The sequence below is a fragment of the Acomys minous genome, assembly GCF_964271855.1.
Source record: "Acomys minous genome assembly, chromosome: 19".
NCBI lineage: Eukaryota > Metazoa > Chordata > Mammalia > Rodentia > Muridae > Acomys > Acomys minous.
Genome location: NC_140499.1, coordinates 60,242,116 through 60,260,231, shown reverse-complemented (window position 1 = coordinate 60,260,231; position 18,116 = coordinate 60,242,116). Strand labels below are relative to the sequence as shown.

Sequence of the window (18,116 nt, the reverse complement as noted above, 5' to 3'; positions counted from 1 at the left end):
CTGTTCTCCATCACCTATGATTGGTTAATAAAGAGCTGAACAGCCAATAGCAGGGCAGGAGAGGATAAAGCAGGACATCTGGTCCCAGTGAGGGGGGGCTCTCATGTGGGGACCACAGAGAGAAGTCGTCATGAGAACTCAGTTGAAAAAGGAACAGCCAGAGTGAGACCAAGATGGCAGGTAATGGGCCACGTGGCTGGGAAGTAGGCCAGGCCAGTAGTCAGGTTAGAATAGCGCAGTATCTGCTCAGCTACAGTGCCTGAAGCATTTAGTAAATATAAAGGTTGGACTGGAGAGATGGCTCAGCGGTTAAGAGCACTGCTCTTCCAAAGGACCCAGGTTCAATTCCCAGCACCCACACGGCAGCTCTCAACTGTCTGTAACTCCAAGGTCGGATACCCTCACACAGACATACATGCAGGCAAAACACCAATGCACATACAAAAATAAATTATTAAAAAAAAAGTCTCCATGTCATTATTGGGAGCTAGGGCAGGCATGGAGAAACCTGACATTTTACAGAGCACCATTAAGCAAAATGAAAATGAAGACCTAAGCCATCAAAGTTCATAGTTTTAGGAAAGTCTTGCTTTTTGGCTTCTGTAGGTCTGCTTCTTACTGTTCTTATTAACACTGGAGTATGTCAACCCAGGATACTGTTTTGTGCTTAAAGCTCACCCTGAGAAATTCTTGGGAGTACACGGGGTGCCAAACACCCAGAGTGGTCACCTGGGTAATACAGACCTTCTGTTGGCTTGAACCAGTATCCAAGCAGTCTTCTCTGGTGGACACATCACAACACCTATCAGACAAGAAAAGCCCACTCCTCCTTAAGGACTCCAAGCCTGTACTCTAAGGTTACTGACTCCTAAGTTTCCTATCTAAGACTGTGCTATGAGACTCCTAGTATTGGATGGTGGACTAAATTAAAGGATTACTAAAATAATTGGTAAAAAAATAAATAAATAAGTGCATGATGGTGCACACTTTTAATCTCAGCAGAGGCAGGCAGATCACTGGGAGTTTGTGTCCATCCTGGTCTACAAAGCTAGTCCAGAACAGCCAGGGCTACATAGAAAAACCGTCTTTAAAAACTAAATGGGAGCTGGAGAGATGGCTCAGAGGTTAAGGGCACTGGCTGCTCTTCCAAAGGTCCTGAGTTCAATTCCCAGCAACCACATGGTGGCTCACAACCATCTGCAATGGAATTTGGTGTCCTCTTCTGGCCTGCAGGGATACATGCAGGCAGAATGCTGTATACATAACTAAATTTTTTTTTTTCGAGACAGGGTTTCTCTGTGTAGCCTTGGCTGTCCTAGACCAGGCTGGCCTCAAACTCACAGGGATCCACCTGCCTCTGCCTCACGAGTGCTGGGATTTAAATAAATCTTTAAATAAATAAAGCCAGGTGTGGTGGTACATGGCTTTAATTACAGCACTTGGGAAGCCGAAGTAGGCAGATCAGATCCCTGTGAGTTCAAGGCCAGCCTGGACTACAAAGTGAGTCCAGGGCACCCAAGGCTACACAGAGAAACCCTGTCTCAAGAAGAAGAGAAACAAAGGTGGAGCCTTCAATCCGGCCAGGGTTCAGTGTTCAGGCTACAAGTTGTATCACTGATATGTTCAAGGAGATTAGAGCTCCAGCCACAGTGACTGAGTTGGTTTGCAATGACCACCTAGGAAAGAAATTCCGAGGTAAGTGCAAGACAGATGACAACATCGGGGAGTGTGACACAGGACAGTGACACAGACTGGCACCCGTTGGAATAAGATCCTTCTTAAAAAGTGGGCCACGCGTCTCTGGGAGACGATGATCCCCATGATGGAATGATCCTGAGGCTTTAATACCAACAGAAGGGAATTCCCCACCTTGCCCCGGCCCCTGCCTTGTTCTCCCATCACTTACAATGAACATTTGTAAATGTTCATTTTTAACAATTCATGTGAATAAAAACTTTGATGCTGCTTTGCTGTCAAAAAAAAAAAAAAAAAGAAAGAAAGAAAGGAAGAAAAGAAAAGTGTAAAAAGTGAGGCTGAGGAGATGGCTGAGCACTTGAGAGCATTTGTTCCTTTTCCAGAGGATCTGGATTTGGACGGCAGCACCCACACAGTGGTTCACAACCACCTCTAAGTCCAGTTCCAGGGATCCAGCGCCCTCTTCTGGCCTCCACAAGCATCAGGCGTGCCAGTAACGCACTTACGTACACGTAGCCAGAGCACACAGTTAAACATTTTACAAATGAAGCTGGGTGGTGGCAGTGCACACCTTTAAATCCCAGCGCTCGGGAAGGCAGAGGCAGGCGGATCGCTGTGAGTTCAAGGCCAGCCTGGTCTACAAAGCGAGTCTAGGACAGTCAAGGCTACACAGAGACCCTGTCTCAAAAAACAAACAAACAAACAAAAGATTTATTTGTTTTTTTAAATTTTTCTTTTATTATTATATTTTTGAAATTGATTTATTTGTTTTTTATTTTTATTTTATTTTATTATTATTGGGGTTTTTTGTTTGTTGTTTCTTTTGTTTGTTTTGTGTTTTTGAGACAAGGTCTCTCTGTGTAGCCCTGGCTGTCCTGGACTCGCTTTGTAGACCAGGCTGGCCTCGAACTCACAGCGAAAATCAAAAAAAAATTTTTAAAGGTAAAATGAGCCACATGTGGCAGTGCACACACTTGGTAGGTAAGAACAAAGAGAGTATTTAAGTTTGAGGCTTGAGGTTACATAGAAAAACCTCGTTTAAAAAAAAAAAAATTAGGGCTGGAGATATGGCTCAGCGAATAAGAGCACCGACTGCTCTTCCAGAGGACCCGGGTTCAATTCCCAGCACCCACATGGCAGCTCACACCTGTCTGTAACTTCATGATCTGACACCCTCACACAGACACTCATGTAGGCAAAACAACTATGTACATAAAAAAATGAATTAAAAAAATGAATGGGGGAGGAAGGGGAGAAGCTCTGCAGTTAAGAGCACAGGTTGCTCTTGCGGAGGCCCAGCCATAAACTCCAGTTCAGTACCCTATTCTGACCTTTGTGAGTACCAGGAACATACATGGTGTACATATATACATGCAGGCAAACACTCCTACACAGAAAAATAAAAGATTTAAAAATAAAAAAGAATCAGTGATGCGTACAAGCCTTTTATTCCAGCACTTGGATGGCAGACCTCAGTGAGCTCAAGACCAACCTAGTCTACATAGTGAGGTCTGGGCCAGCCAAGACTACATAGTGAGATCCTGTTTCAAAACACAAACAAAAACCCAATAACAAAAATTTTAAAATGCAAGCCAGGCGTGGTGGTGCATGCCTTTAATCCCAGCATTCGGGAGGCAGAGGCAGGTATAATGCTGTGAGTTCAAGGCCAGCCTGGTCTACAAAGGACAGCGAACACAACACAGAGAAACCCTGTCTCGCAAAAAATATATATTTTTTTAATTTAAAAATGCTAAGTGTGTCTGACCTTGGGAGTCAGAAGCATTATGATTACTCTGAGTTCAAAACCATCGTGACCTACAGAGTAAGTAGTTTGAGATACAAAGTGAGACCTATCTGAATCAAAACAACAAAGCAAAAAGGCTCAATGTAGAACGCCAGCCTAGCACACAGTGGGCTTTCTCACCAGCTGCTATAGACCGGCTACCATGCTAAGTAGCATCTCACAAAATCCTGAGGGCAGACATTAAGTTGCTGCTAATCTCGTCATATTTTTGTGGTGTGTGTGTGTGTGTGTCTCAGATGATCAAATTTCGGGCTTCACAAGCATTTGTGTAAGCGAGCAACTCCTCCCTTCTCTGTACAACTCAGGATAGGAGATGGGGGATAGCCCAGTGTTACTATGACGCTCAAGAAGCACAGGAGATTAAGTATTTCTTTTCTATTTAGATCCAACACATGACTACTAAGCACTGCTACCTGACAAGCCCGGAAGTGAGTTCAACGTACCCAGGAAGGGATGCAAATATCACTAAGATCCTGTTTACTAACACGAAAACCTGGCCTAAGGCAGCTTCTTGCCGTGTGTGTGTGTGTGTGTGTGTGTGTGTGTGTGTGTGTGCACGCACGCCCCTCGCCCCCTCATCTTTCCCTTTGGTTCCCTACACAACACAGGATGCTAGTGTCACTTCCGCGGTTGGGCTGGCTTTCCTCTCAGTGCAAACCCCGCAGGTCACGGCCTCAAACACATCCCCTGTCCGACTCACCCAGATCTGAGGATAGCTCCAACCTCCTAGTAAAGAGATTCAAAAGGAAGAGGAGACTGCACCCCAACTTAAGACTAGGAAGATGAAGTCCCTTCGCGTTTATGTCTGGCGACGTCCCCGCCGAGAGAGACCTCACCTTTCCCAACCTTTCTTTGCACGTGCGTGCTCTATTCCGGCAGTCGGCCCCCACCGGACTTCTGGGAAATGTAGTCTAGTTGCGGAGCGGAAGCTTTGGAAAAAAAAAAAACCCGAAGCGGACCTCTCAGCTTGCTGGGAACTGTCGTCCATCGCTACAAAAGGAGCTGAAAACAGGAAACTTGGCCAACGGTAGGAAATCCAGAGTGTGAGTGGCTAGTCGGGAATTGAAGGCGAAAGATAGGCTAGTTCACAGCGTGCATTCCTGTAAATGCTCTGCGTTGACGCCTCTGGGAGTTGTAGTTCACAGAGAACATGGCTCCATTTTCTTAGTGGTTACTGCTTTCTATTCGAAGCAAAGGGATCCATTTCTAGGTGCGATTACAACCTTTATGTCTTGGCTCTTCTCTGCTTGAGGGACCAGGGCAGATTAAAAACAAAAACCAAAAAACTGTCGCGCCTTTGCAGAGGAAGGGGTGATTGTTCGCCTTTATAATTTTAGATGAGCTAAACAATTAAATACTCTAGGTACAGTAGAGCTTAGTGGGAGGTTTCGACCCTCGCCCACCTATCCTCTTACCATCTGTGGAATGGCAGCATCCCTAGCAAACATCAGATCTCCTTTCAACTCCCTATTTGACCCTACTCACCTGCCTGCCCTGATCACATAAATCTCTGAAGCAGCTACCCGCCCTAAGCGGGCCAGTTTGTCATGTCAGGGACTTGGTTGGGGCGCAAACTAGTCAGTGACTAGAAGACCTGAAGAAATGACCTGTGTTCCTAGGATGTGTACAACTAGGAAAGGATTCTTGACGTCATCAAACGTTTATCCTTGACCCTCAAACCTCCACCCGAGAGAGCACCTGCAGGTGTTTGACCATTCTAGGGCTGAGACTTAGGGAGAAGGCAGGCCCCAGCCTGGCCTAGCCCTATTGTCCCAGCAAGATGGATGGGGAATAAGAGTTCTCCATCTGGGGCGGGAGAGATGGCTTAGAGCTTAAAAGCACTGACTGCTCTTCCAGAGGTCCTGAGTTCAATTCCCAGCAACCACATGGTGGCTCACAACCATCTATATAATGTGATCTAATGTGCACTGTATACATAATAAATAAATCTTTTTTTTTTGTTAAGGGTCCTCCATCGTCTCAGCTGCTTTTGTTTTCTGAATAGTAGTGACAAGCCTCACCTCAAACATGCTTGCTGGCTTCTGGCCTGGATTCCCAGGTGCTGCGGCTTACCCTGTGATGCTCCAGACAGAATCCATCGCCAGGACTTACTGCATGCTCAGTAAGCATTATTATTATTAATTTTTGTTTTTTCAAGACAGAATTTTGTAGGCTCCAACTTTTCCAAACTTAACTTTATTTGGGGTTCTTTAAATGTTTATACCTCCCTTCAACCCACGGGAAGTAGACCTTGTCGGAAGGATTTCGGCAGACCAGAAATTCCACCAAAGTTGCTACTGAAGCCTGGAGCACTTAGCTGGAGTGGTTCTCTCTAGGACCACTGTCTGGAGCAGTGAACAGCCAAACATACCAAGACCTTTTGAAAAAGCCCAGCCTCCAGTTTTGGTATATACATACATACATACATACATCCTCAGTCTGTACTAGGATGTTTTTCACTGGCAAAAACTAAGCCCCCTCCTACCCCCCCCCCCCATGAAGTGGTTTGACTTCTAAGTGGATAAACATCACCTGTTCTCTCACAGGTCTGTTCCCCATCCCACACTTGGGATCAAAACAAAAACATGTTTATATCCACTACAGGACTCCTCTGTGTCGCCTTGGCTGGCCTGGATTAATTAGATTTGTAGACCAAGCTGGCCTTGAAGACAGTGATCCATCCACCTGTCTCTGCCTGAGTGCTGGGATTAAAGGCCTGCACCAACCACCCCTTAGCACAAGCACTCTTATTTTAAAAGTCCTAATTCTTGCCTAAAAGCCTTCTCAGTTTAATCTTTTATTTTTGAGACAGGGTCTAGCTAGCTAGCTCTTGCTGTCCTGGAAATTCATTATGCTGATCAGGCTGTCCTTGAGTTCTGAGTTGCCCTCACTTGGCTCCAGTGCAGGAATTAAAGGTGTGCACCATCATGCCTGGCGAAGGCCATGTCTTTAGACTTAGAAGTTGACATGTGGCTAGCAAACTAAATAGCACTAAATAGTAACTTAGTCTCCCCTAAACTTTGACTTGCTCTTGAAGGTACGAGACTTTTCTAGAACCAAACACTCACTTCTTCCCAGTACTAAGGCAAAAGTATTGGGTTTTAGACCTAGTTCAAAAACAAAAAACCCACCAGTGGTGGCTACACAGAACTGAAATCTCAGCACTCAAGAGGACAAATTTAGCTATAGTATGTGTCCTGGGCTACATGAGACCCTTAGACAAAAGTAATGCACTTTCCATGACCATTTGTGGAACCTCCTCACACTCCATTTCTTTCTTGTAGTTACTGGGGATGATCTTCGGACCTCAGGCATCTGAGACACATCCTGTTTCATACTGCGTGCTGGCTTAGAGCTTGCTGCATACCAGCAGAGGACTTTAAAAGAATGGTCAGCCAGGCGTGGTGGCGCACGCCTTTAATCCCAGCACTCGGGAGGCAGAGGCGGGTGGATCGCTGTGAGTTCGAGGCCAGCCTGGTCTACAAAGTGAGTCCAGGACAGCCAAGGCTAACATAGAGAGACTCTGTCTCAGAAAAACCAAAAAAAAGAATGGTCAGATAGCTCAGTAGGCAAGGGCACCTACCTGCCTGACCTGCATTCAATCCTGGATCTTACATGGTGGAAAGAGAAACAGATTCCTATACGTTGTTCTAGGCACATCTTCACAAGTAAAATGTAATAAAAATCCAAATTTATTGGAGTATTTTGACTGCATGTATTATGTGTACCATATATGTGCCTGGTGCCTAAAGAAAAGGGTGCTGAATTCCTTTGAACTGAAGTTGTGAGCCACTGTGTGTAAGTGCTAGCAACTGAACCGAGGTCCTCTGCCAAGAACAAGTGCACTCTTGCTCTCTTTTTGAGACAGGATTTCTGTGTTGCCTTGGCTGTCCTGGACTTGATTTTCTAGACCAGGCTGGTCTAGAACTCAAGAGATACCCCTGCCTCTATCTCCCAAAGTGCTGGGACTAAAGGCATGCACCACCACAGCCTGATGAACAAGCAAGCGCTCCTAACAGTTGAGCCAGAACTCCAACCACCACGTGGTATAGGTCTGTTACTTTTTTTTTCTTACAAATTGTTTACAAAGATTCATTTACTTACTAGGATTAGGGATTTAATACAGCAGGCCTTGGTTTAAGTCTTTAGCTGTGTTAGAAAAATTATTTGTACATGCATAAATGCAGGGACCTGTGCCACCACACACCTATGGGGGTTGAGGCACAGGACCAGGTGAGTCTCCTGTTGCATTCCAACTGGCCTAGTAGTACACACAGCTTTCCTGGCCTCTGGGACAGAACTCAGGTAACTTGGCTTGTGTGGCAACATCAACTTCTGATTTTCCTATACCCATCCCGAGTGTTGGGGATTATAGGCCTGTACTCACCACACCTGCTTTTATGCTGTGCTGGGCTTCTGATTTGTGCACTGTACCAACAGAGTAAATGTGTGTTTATGTATGTATCCCATGCCCCTGACATCCCATTTCTTACGCAATTCTGTGTACGTGTGTGAGTGTGTGCGCATGACTGGGGTGAGGCCTTCAGACACTGCTGATCCTTTTGCCTTTCCATTGCTGAAAATAGAGTTGTGCTACCACACCTGGCTCAAACTATGTGAGACTAGTTTTTGAAAAGAAGGTTCAACAGTTAGAGCAACTGCTTCTCTTCAAGGATTTGCATTTGGTTGTCAGAATCCACACAGTGATTCACAATTGTCCTTAAGTCCAGTTCCAGGGGACCCAATGGCCTCTTCTGACCTCCTCAGGTACCAGGCTTACATGTGGTGCACATACATAAACACGGGCAAAATAAAATATAGATTAAAACTGTTTAGACCCTTCCAGGTGCAAGGGTGTGCGTGTTGTAGGCCTGGTGTGGGAGCGGAGGCGGACTCCTCTCCCCTAATGAGGAAGACATCTAGGTTACTTGACCCTTTGCCTCTTCAGACACTCGAAAAGAATTAGTCAGAAGCAGGATAATAATCAACGGCTTTATTTTCCTAGAACTCAAATTGTCTATGGTTCTCAGAGCTACACTTCAAAGCTACAGTCAGCAATTTTTCTTCAGAGCCCAAAAGAGGGATAGGAATAAAAGACAAGAGAAGAAAGAGGGGTGTAAGAAACCACTAGAAGAGGCTGGGGAGAGGGGGCTTTTCCCTGTGTTCTCAGTGGGCTACAAACTGGATGTGTGGTAACACCAGAGGACCAACTCTGGAAGAACATCAAAGGCCCAGCTCCAAAGAGAAAGCATCAACCCTGAACAGAAGGCGAGCCTCCCGGTGCACCTCGGAAATGTGTCAGCAGTGGGGACGGGCCAGAACGGTGAGCACAAAGGGGTAGGAGTAACAGGCTGGCTTTTTTTTTTTGTAATATATTTTTTTGTAATTTTCTTTTATTAAAAACATTTCCTAAAAAATGTGTCTTTACCTTTATGTCTGGGTGAAGTATCTTACTACAGGCTGGCCTTGAGAATTGTAGGAAGTGAGAAGAAGGCAGTGGGGTCTCCCCATGTTACCCTCTGACCTGAGAGCTAAAGAGACATTGGCTCAATGCAAATGAGGAGTCAATCCTTCCGGTCTCAGCTCTCTCTGGGTCCTTGGCCCGAACAACTTGGAAAACCCAAAGTCTTGATGTTAAACTACAATTTCTTGAACCCTGGGGTCAGGGGGAAAAAAGTGTTCTCAAAATCACCAAGAATTTATGGATGGGAGCCTTTCTTCCACAATGTCCCCTTTCTTGAATGTGGGCAGATGAAAAAAATCGGTGTGGGGGCAGGAGACAGGAGCTCAGGAGCTGCCACCCAGAAGCCACACTCAAGTTTATATTCCATCACCTCCATTCCTGCCCCAGCTCAGCTCAAAGGTCTAGAATGCCTGCAGGAGCACAGAGGTGTCAAGAGTTTTGTGGAAACAGCAGCCCAGACCCTAACAGAAACTCTAGGAAACAAATCTTAGGAGATGCAATGGCCTCATCTCATCCTGGGGCACATGGCCCCAACTCAGGTCACAGGGTATATAGGGAGGGACCTGGAGGCGAGGGCCAAGAAAATGAGCAAAAGTGAGCAAAGGAGGAGAGTGGATTGGGTGGAAAAAAGGTTCCCAGTTTGCAGGCCATGGCCAGTTTCCCCAGTAGCACCCAGACAGCAGCAGGAACGGGGCAGGGGCTCCTCTTGAAACATTGGTGGCTACAGGCTGCAGGGGAGGGTTGGAGGGAGAAGGTTAATGGTGTAGTCTTGCCCTGGCCTTACCCCAGCCAGTGCAGGTCTCTAGGGAGAGCCCACCCAGCCTCCAAAAGGCTGACCACTGTAGGTCACTCTCTGCCTCCTCCTGCACCTCCTCCTCCTCTCCACAAGTGGCTAGGCCCTCCCAACCCCCCGTCAAGGTAGCTCGCTCACCTCTCATGATCTCTGACACCCTGGGCTTCAGCCTCTTCCTTGGAAGCCTCTTCCTCCTCTTCCTCTTCCTCTGGAGGAGGTCCCCTGCCAGAGTCTGGCTCAGATGGGGTGCTGTTCTTCTCCACCTCTACAGGTAGGGGCCTCTCGCCCTCTGAGGCAGCCACCTCCTTGTCCTCCTCTTCATGGTCTCCTGATTCCTTGGGACGTTTAGGGGAGTCCTAGGCAGATTATCAGAGGACACAAACTGAGGCCAGAGACAGGGGAAGTCAACAGCTAATATCTCTGTGCCGCCACTCATCTTTCTGTCCTGGGTGATGCTCACTGTCCTTCTGCTACCCTGTTACCCAGAAGGCCCACTGTGCCCAACTCTCAGTTGGATTCCCAAGATACCAAGAGCTAGATTTATACCTCAGACCCAAGGCCAAGGAACCAGATCTCTTTACAGATGGTCACGAGCCACCATGCAGTTGCTGGGAATTGAACTCAGGACCTTTGGAAGAGCCTCTGAGCCATCTCTCCAGCCCTAGTGCAGGCCTTTTATGCCAGCACTCAGGAGGCAGAGGCAGGATCTTTGTGAGTTCAAGCCCAACCTGGTCTAGAAAGCAAGCCCAGGAGAGCCAGGGCTACATAGAGAAACCCTGTCTCGAAAAGCAAACAATCAGAAAGTCACAGGCAGTTACCTCCAGCATGTCCCCTGCTCTCCTCTTCAGCATCCCCTTTTCATTCTTCTCCTTGGTTGGCTCATCAATGACCAGCTTCCCTTCCTCATCACTGCTACCCTCTGCGTTGCCCTTCTTATCACCATCACCTTCGTGGGCTCCAGGCTCCAACTCGGGCTCTTCCACGCAGCTCTTTTTCTGGGAGGACTGTGGTGGAGACATCAGAGGCTGAGTGGCACCAGAGGCTATCCCTCCCCAGCCACCCCCTTGGACACTCACTCCTTCTTTTGCCCGACTCACCCCCGCCCCCACCCAGGTGCCCAGTCTCACAAGTGATTTGAGACCCACCTCTGTTGGATTAGCCCTGGGGTTAACCCACAGGCCGGGCAGGCAGGGCTCTGTGCAGGAGGGGGGAGGGCTGGAGCAGGAGGCAAAACCTCGGGTCAACTTCTCCCAAAGGGATCTGGGACCCGTTCCCCACACCCCCACTCCCCCTGCCCCCCCGCCTTGTCCTGCCCGGCTCACAGTCCTCTTAGAAGGCTGTGTCCTCTTACGAATGATGGACCAACACAGGCCTGCCCCACTTACCGCCTCAGTCCTGCTTGTGCTCTCAAAGCCACGACAGCAGCCCCTAACATGTCACCCCAACCCTCCAGCCCAATCTCTACCACCCCAAAGGCCCTGATTTCCTTAAGACTCAGCATTGCCTCTGGGCAAGGTTCCTGGAGCCCACAACACACCTGCTTCCCAGAGGGTTGAGGGGAACTAACTGCTCACCTGGTAGCCAGAGGCCTTGACTGTAGGGTTGTTCTCGATCTCCCACAGCCCCTCGCTGAACCCTTTCCTCTTGTTGGGCTTGCCAAACTTCTCCTTGGATTCCTCATAAGGGAAGAGGTCTTTGGGGCCCAGGAATGCCCTGGTGAGAGATGGGAGACTGTGCTCTCAAGCCAAGCTGCCCCCAAGCTAAACAACTAGAGACAAACAGGCACCATCACCCCCCTTTCACCACAATGGTGTTCCCACGGTGTCCCACGTGTACCCCACTGGCCCCTCTCACTCACGTCTCGTGGGTCCCAAAAAAAAAGACTTGGTATTTGTTGGCTGTTGATTTCACTGCAGCCTCAGGCATCTCATCAATCTGGAGCAAGAAAGGGAGAGAAAATGTGAGCTAGTCTCCAGGGTATTCAGTCTGCAGCAAGGTGACCACCTATATATTTGTATAAAGCCAGACAGAACAAGGTTCCAGAGACCACCCAATCTGTGTAACAGATTAGTAGTACAATTTGTCCAAAATAAATTACATAGGAAGGCCCAACAAACTCGGGCCCCACCAGAAAACATCCCCAGTGTCCAATCCTGGCAAAATTGCCATATTTCTGCCATTCCCAAGACCAATGCTGTCACTTCTTTATATTTTCAGGCAGTGCCTTGCTCTGCAAACAGGCTGGCCTCCAACTCAAGATCTTCCTGCTTTGGCCTCCTAATGACAAGCCTGGGCCAACACACTCATCTCAACGTAGGAAATGCTAATCACAGCGCCTCAACTCTTTCAGTGTCTTCTCATGACAAACCTTCCTCTTCTCAATGGCAACGTCTGAATTTCTTTTCCCTTTCTTTCTTTTTTGGCGACAGAGTTTCTCTGTGTATCCCTGGCTGTTCTGGAACTCACTCTGTAGAACAGGCTGCTCTGAAACTCTGCCTCCCAAGTGCTGGGATTAAAGGTGTGGGGCAGCACCCCAGGCTAAGTCTGAATTTCTGCTCTGTTACACTTAGGGACTGGCCTTTAGGTTACTTAGTGACACTCCTGTCTGTTAACTGAAGAGCCACGATACTTACCATAGAGCTGTGAGTGTTTACATGCAGGATGTCCACTAAGCTTGTGAACAAACGTTCCAGGACACTGCCTTCTCTTCTGGTCACACTATCCTTTCAGTCAGCCCACTAGGGCTACTAACTTCTTTCTGACCAGCTTGACCTCGCCCCACCACTATGCTCCCAGAAAGCTTGTCTCTGACCAGTCAGCCCCCCAGGGCACCCCGCCTTAACAGTTCCAATTGTTTTTCTTTTGAGATCCGCCTGTCCCTGCCACCTCCTGAGTGCTGGGAGTAAAGGCGTGCTCCACCACCACCTGACTATTGGTGCAATCTTACAAATACATCTTATTACTTGTTCTCTATTTATGTGTACTATCTGTGTGTATGTGTGAAGAGAGAGACAGACAGACAGACACACACACAGACAAGACACATGGGGTCTCACGATATAGCTCAGACTGGTGGAACTCACACCTCTGCTCTCTAATTCAGTACCCACCACGCTCATCTCCAGCACACAGCAGGTAAACAGTATCTGCTGAATGAGACAAGCTTTGCAGTCAGGTCTGAAATCCTGACAGGCCATGTGGTACATGCCTCTAATCTCAGGACTTGCGGGGCAGATCTCAGGGTAAGTCTGGTATACATAGGGAGTTCCAGGACAGCCAAAGCTACATAGGGAGACCCTGTCTCAAACAAACAAACAACAATCCCATCAAATAAGTATATATGAAATGCTAAGAATGTGAAGGCTGAGATACAAAACCCACAGGTTCAAAGTCAGCCTGGCTAACTTAGCAAAATTTCACAGAAAACAGAACGTGGAACCTACGGACCATAAGAGACTGTTCTGACTCAAGTGGCAGGGAGACCAAAACACACTTCATTTTTAAGTCTTGGCCCTGGTAATGGCTCCAAAAGGCTGCTATAAACACTTTGAACAGCACTAAAATAAGCCTTTTCTACAGAGGAGGAGACTGAGCCAGAAAAGACATGCCTTTCTCAAGATAAAATGGCACATTATACTAAATACCAGTTTTCAGGCCTAATTTCTCTCTATTAAAAAAAAATCATTCAGCACTTGGGAGCAGCACTTGGGAGGCAGAGGTAGTTGGATCTCTGTGAGTTCAAGGTCAGCCTGGTCTACAAAGTGAGCCCAGGACAGCCAAGGCTACACAGAGAAACCCTGTCTCAAAAAATAAAGAAAAAAGAAAAACAAACAAACAAAAACATGTATTTTTATGTGGCTGTGTTCCCTGCATTATTTCTGTGCCCCTCATGGGTGCCTGAGGAAGCCAGAAGAGGGTGTCGGATGCCCTGGGGCTGGAGTTACAGATGGTTGTGAGCTGCCATTCGGGTGCTGAGAATATAACCCCAGGACTTCTGCAAGCACAGCCAGTAATCTTAACCACTGAGACATCTTTTTAATCTAGGCCTAATATCTTGAGGCCTAGAAGGAATTTTGCAGTAAAGGTAGCAAGTGCTGAAGTCTAAAGTCAAGTTTTTAACCGAGAGCAGCTGACCACCCTATCTCAGATTAAATCCTGGAAGCCCAGGCCATACCAGGCCGTTGGGGCAAAAACTACAACTCCCAGCAATCCTTGCAACAGCCCCAGATGCCCGCCCTCCTCCCAGAGGCCAGGTGGCCATGTTGACTGGGGCTGCCGACTAAGAGACAGGCCAAGGCAGTGATTAGAGACAGAAGATGCAACTGGAAGCACTGGGGAGACAGGGAGGCTGAATGAACATTACAAACTGCCCGGGCATGACTTGCAAGGGCATCCTCCTCGAGACTTGGAAGTCCTTGAGCTTTTGGGCCCCTCCCACTTGCCCCGTGGCTTGTAGGGACTTAGGTCCAGCTCCTCCCCTCCCCCTAGGAAGGCACAACTCAAGACTAGGCCCAGCCCAACAATCAGGAGATGCTGGGGTGTGGGAACCTGGTGGAAAAGCACGCAGCTCCTCTACAAACCTGATCCCCAATCACTATGACAACTTAACCCCGCCCCCGGGGCCACTCAGTAACCAGGAATGTGACCACCCCTCCCCCCAGGCCTTCCATCTAGGATTGGGGAGGAGGGGAGACTAAACACCGCACTCCACCCCCAAGCCCGTAGTCTGGCATGCAGGGGGGAGGGGGCATGCTCTAAGGGGCGAGGACAGGGGTGGAGCTGGACCGGATACCTGGCTTCAGTTATCAGCTAGCCTCTTCTCAGAGGGGGTTAGCAAAAACAAAATGAAGGCCTCCAAGGCTTTAAGGGATCCCAGGAGGCGAGCAAAGGACATCGGCAGAAAAGGCGCGCGCTCTCTCAGTTCGTCTATCATAGGCCTCTCTAGGGTGGAAGGCCGGACACCTATGCCCGGAAGGGGGAGGAGTGCCCACACCCAAGCCAGGGCCTTACAGTGCGTTCAATCTGGCAATACACGGGTAATGAAAGGGCGAGAGGAGATGCCAAAAAAAGAGGGGGCGGGGGAGGGTTATGAGGCCCGAGGCTCTCTCCAAGAACAAACTGCGACTCCCAGCTTCCCACTGAGGGCAAACAACAGGCAGAATCTAACTCGTGTGGCAGGGGACCCAGGAGGCCCCTAGGTGCCCAGTCCCAGGAAGACTGCAGATGATGAGACAAACAGTCCCAGAGTACACAGAGGGAGTGAAGGGAGGAGCGGATGGGTCTGCTCCCTAAGAGGCTCATTCCCCGACTACCAGCCGAAATTTCCCACCTTAGTCAGGCTGGGATGGAAGTACTTCCAGCTCAACTGCATTTCCAGCCCCAGCCCCACCCCCGTACCCCCAAACAGGAGAAATCACTTCTGTGGCAGCACTCCCACCCTTCAAGCTGCGTAGTAACTCTTTCCTGGCATTTGGCTGTGAAGGCCTGTTCTTCCATGGTGAGGCGGTTACGTCTCAAGGAAGCTTTGTACCTGAGTCTGTCTCCCAGGTGGTGCCACAAGGTGACTAAACTCAGTGAGTCAAAGGCAAGTGAGTCAGAGTGGGGTCAGCTGTGCTGGGGACCCACCACACTTCCACTTCTAGCCACTCCACTCTTCTGGAACTTCTTAGCCATTCCGGCCCACTCCCTGCTTTTGCTTGCTTCCATCAGAGAGGACATATGCCAAGGAGCGAAGGAAATCCCATCCTGTCCAGGCGGCAAGCCTTTGAAGCCATTTGTGGTGTTCAGATGGGCGGGGAGGACCGCACACAGGCCCACAGCACTGGGAGCTCAAGCAGCTCCAGGATCAGGCTTTCAGGAAGGCTGAAGAAAGCTAAGGACACACTAGCTGACCACCACACTAGGCTGACTTGAGCTAGGGGAGCCATAATGTCCAGGACCGCAGGCAACTACCTCAGACCTGGGCTGGGAAGCCCAGAAGCATTAAAGAGTGAGGGGCAGAGGGAGAAAAGGAAGGTTCTAGGCCGCTCAGTAGCTTCTCCAGGGTTGGAGAGAAGGGGGAGGGGGGACAGGACACCTCGGGGCTTGGGCGGTTCACTGTTAATTGCCTGGTGATCCTCCAGGAAGTTAGGAAGGAAGAAGAGGGAAGAAGGGAAGACCCCTTCACAGCACTTTCCTCCAGTCAGGTCCTGCTCCATGTGGACCCTGTGACTTTAATCTCAAGCCCTGGGCGCTCTGGGTCTTTCCCCAGTTGCCCGTGTTCAGCAGCAGCAGCCGCCGCCGGGGGGCAAGTGGGGGCCTGTATCGTGGCTGAGGATTCTGGTTACACCCTGGAGCAACCAGGCGGCCATCAGACTTCAAGCTTCCTCCTTCCTTCTCCAACTCAGGAAGCGCGAAGACAAGGTCTAAGGAATTGGGGGTGGGGGTGGGGGTGGGGAAGACAGCTCAAGTTTTGTCCTTTTGGGAGTCAAGGGGAGTGCATTACAGTGACAGCCTGGGGTGGCACTTCCCCTTAAGTGTCCCAATCAAGGCAAGCCAAGTGTTGGGGTGCCTCTCTGTCCTGGACACTCATCAGGAAAAGAAGTGGATGGTATTACTACTCCAAGGGCTGTCCTCTATCCAAAGGCCACCAGAAACGGGGGGGGGGGGGGGGGGGGGAGACGGAGCCTTTCTCATAGGACCCCAGATCTCACGGCCTAAGACATACCAGACGGTCCCTAAATCCACATTCCATAACTACTTCTTCCTCAGGCATAGCTTACCTCTGAACTTTGTCTCACCCCCAGCAGGGAGAAGCAGTCTTGCCCTGCCCACCAGTGCCTTGGCATCTGGGCCAAGAAGCCAGTGGATCAGAAGGTGCAGGGTAAAAGTACATGATTGTTCACGTGACATCCGCACTCTGCCTAGCTTCAGTCAGGCCTCAGAGGCCCTTCCAAGGCTCTGGAAACAGAGTCTGGCTTCTCTTTACACTTCACTCCCAGGCCAGAGGCCAGGCCTTATTTGATCCATTTGAAAGTTTCTGCGAGCAAGGAGCTCAGGCAAGTAGGTTGGACACACTCCTTAGGAGGGAGGGGGAGAGTACGGAGGGCCACTTGGGTTTTCTCAAAGATCAAGTTGGCCCGACACCCTGAATACGATCCATGAGAGCGTGGAGGCTCAAAGCTGTCTTAAAACAGTCAGCCATACTGGGGGGGGGGGGGAAGCCACAAGGCAATCCCCATCAGGGCCCCTCCCTCCAGGCCTTTCTGCCCCACGATTTTACTTTATACAAGTCCCACACCCAAAGGGGCTGAGTCATGCCCTCGGCTAATACCAAGGGCCCCCTCTACACACACTTTGAAAAGTTGCCAGGAACACACGCACACACGCACGCTCTTAATCTTTCCCTTGGAGGGAAAGCGATAACCACTGCAGACTTTCGGCCCCACCCTCCACCTGGCCAGGTGCTGGAATGGGAAAGGCCCTTCTGTTGGCGGGTTGAAACAACCACATGGCTGACACGGGCCTCTCTCTGGCTGGAGACTGACTCTTCGCTGATGGGACGCGGAGGCACGGGCTCCCCACACGCCACCCCCCCACCCCACCCCCCTCGCTAAGGTAGCCTGTACTGAAGTTCCCAAGCACACGGGGCCCTGCTGCCTCCAGCTCCGAATCTGAGCGGACGGCGTATGGAGGGATGTTTTTGTAGAGCTGAGAGCTAACCGGTTGTGGCAGTTACCGGGACAGGTAGACCATTTCCCAAGTGGCCCCCAACCAGCCCACGACCCTCCCAACTTCAGGCTTCCTCCAAAATGCTCAAAGTTTCTTAGTTGCCAACTCCACATCCACCCAACCCTTCTGTGTGGGCCGGGGCTCTTCGCAACCGTTTGTCCAGCCAGAGGAACCTGAACTGGAGGCAACTATCAATAAAGACTCGGCGCTCGAACGGGGCTTCCCCGAAGGGGTTGGGAGTCGCGGCACAAGAAGCGACACGCCACCGGGCCGCTCCCCGACCGTCCGCCCGAAGCCTCGGCCGGTATGAGGGTTGAGGGCGGACTGAGCACGCGGCACCGCCCGCCAGGTGCCGGCCCCCGTCGCCTTCGTTATGTAAGCGGTGGTGGGCTCCCGCCAGGGCGACCAGGCCCGGCGTCCCTGTCCCCTCCGCCCGCCCGCCCTGCGCTTGGCGACCGTGCCCTCCCAAACGTTATGCAACCGCACCAGGGCCCGCGACGGCCGCGCTGCTCACCCGAGCCGGCCAATGTGGGTATCCCTTCATCTTCGCGAACACCAGGTCCCCGCACTTGTACTCTTTCTGCCGGTTGGATCGCGACATGGCGGGGCCGCGGGCGCCCCGGGCTCCGCGGCGAGCCGGGAAGCGCGAG

The 18,116-nt window shown here is 50.0% G+C and overlaps 2 protein-coding genes and 1 long non-coding RNA gene across 6 annotated transcripts in view; 1 reads left to right on the top strand and 2 right to left on the bottom strand.

Moving 5' to 3' along the window:
- Window positions 1-4,492, bottom strand: part of MRPL24 (mitochondrial ribosomal protein L24) — an 8,024-nt gene extending 3,532 nt beyond the window's left edge. The window contains exon 1 of one of the 2 annotated variants that reach the window (XM_084769715.1): window positions 4,336-4,492. In XM_084769715.1, the coding sequence (XP_084625841.1) occupies window positions 4,336-4,487 (152 nt within the window). In that variant the 5' untranslated portion in view covers window positions 4,488-4,492. Of the gene's footprint in view, window positions 1-4,199 lie in introns of both variants that reach the window. The other variant, XM_084769716.1, reaches the window with a different exon arrangement.
- On the top strand, window positions 4,440-8,892 carry LOC311590583. The gene is made up of 3 exons (XR_014776918.1): window positions 4,440-4,526; window positions 5,466-5,621; window positions 6,784-8,892. It is a non-coding gene; the product is annotated as an uncharacterized lncRNA (long non-coding RNA).
- Window positions 8,478-18,116, bottom strand: HDGF (heparin binding growth factor). 3 transcript variants are annotated; one of them, XM_084769717.1, is made up of 6 exons: window positions 17,981-18,116; window positions 11,615-11,691; window positions 11,331-11,469; window positions 10,575-10,760; window positions 9,895-10,112; window positions 8,478-9,691 (listed from the first exon to the last, which is right to left on the bottom strand). In XM_084769717.1, exons 1-6 carry the CDS (start codon window positions 18,065-18,067, stop codon window positions 9,685-9,687), a joined length of 714 nt encoding a protein of 237 aa, XP_084625843.1. In that variant the 5' UTR covers window positions 18,068-18,116; the 3' UTR covers window positions 8,478-9,684. The 3 variants fall into 3 exon arrangements, with proteins under 3 accessions (XP_084625843.1, XP_084625844.1, XP_084625845.1); XM_084769718.1 differs by lacking the exon at window positions 17,981-18,116 and adding an exon at window positions 16,518-16,647; XM_084769719.1 differs by lacking the exon at window positions 17,981-18,116 and adding an exon at window positions 14,549-14,678.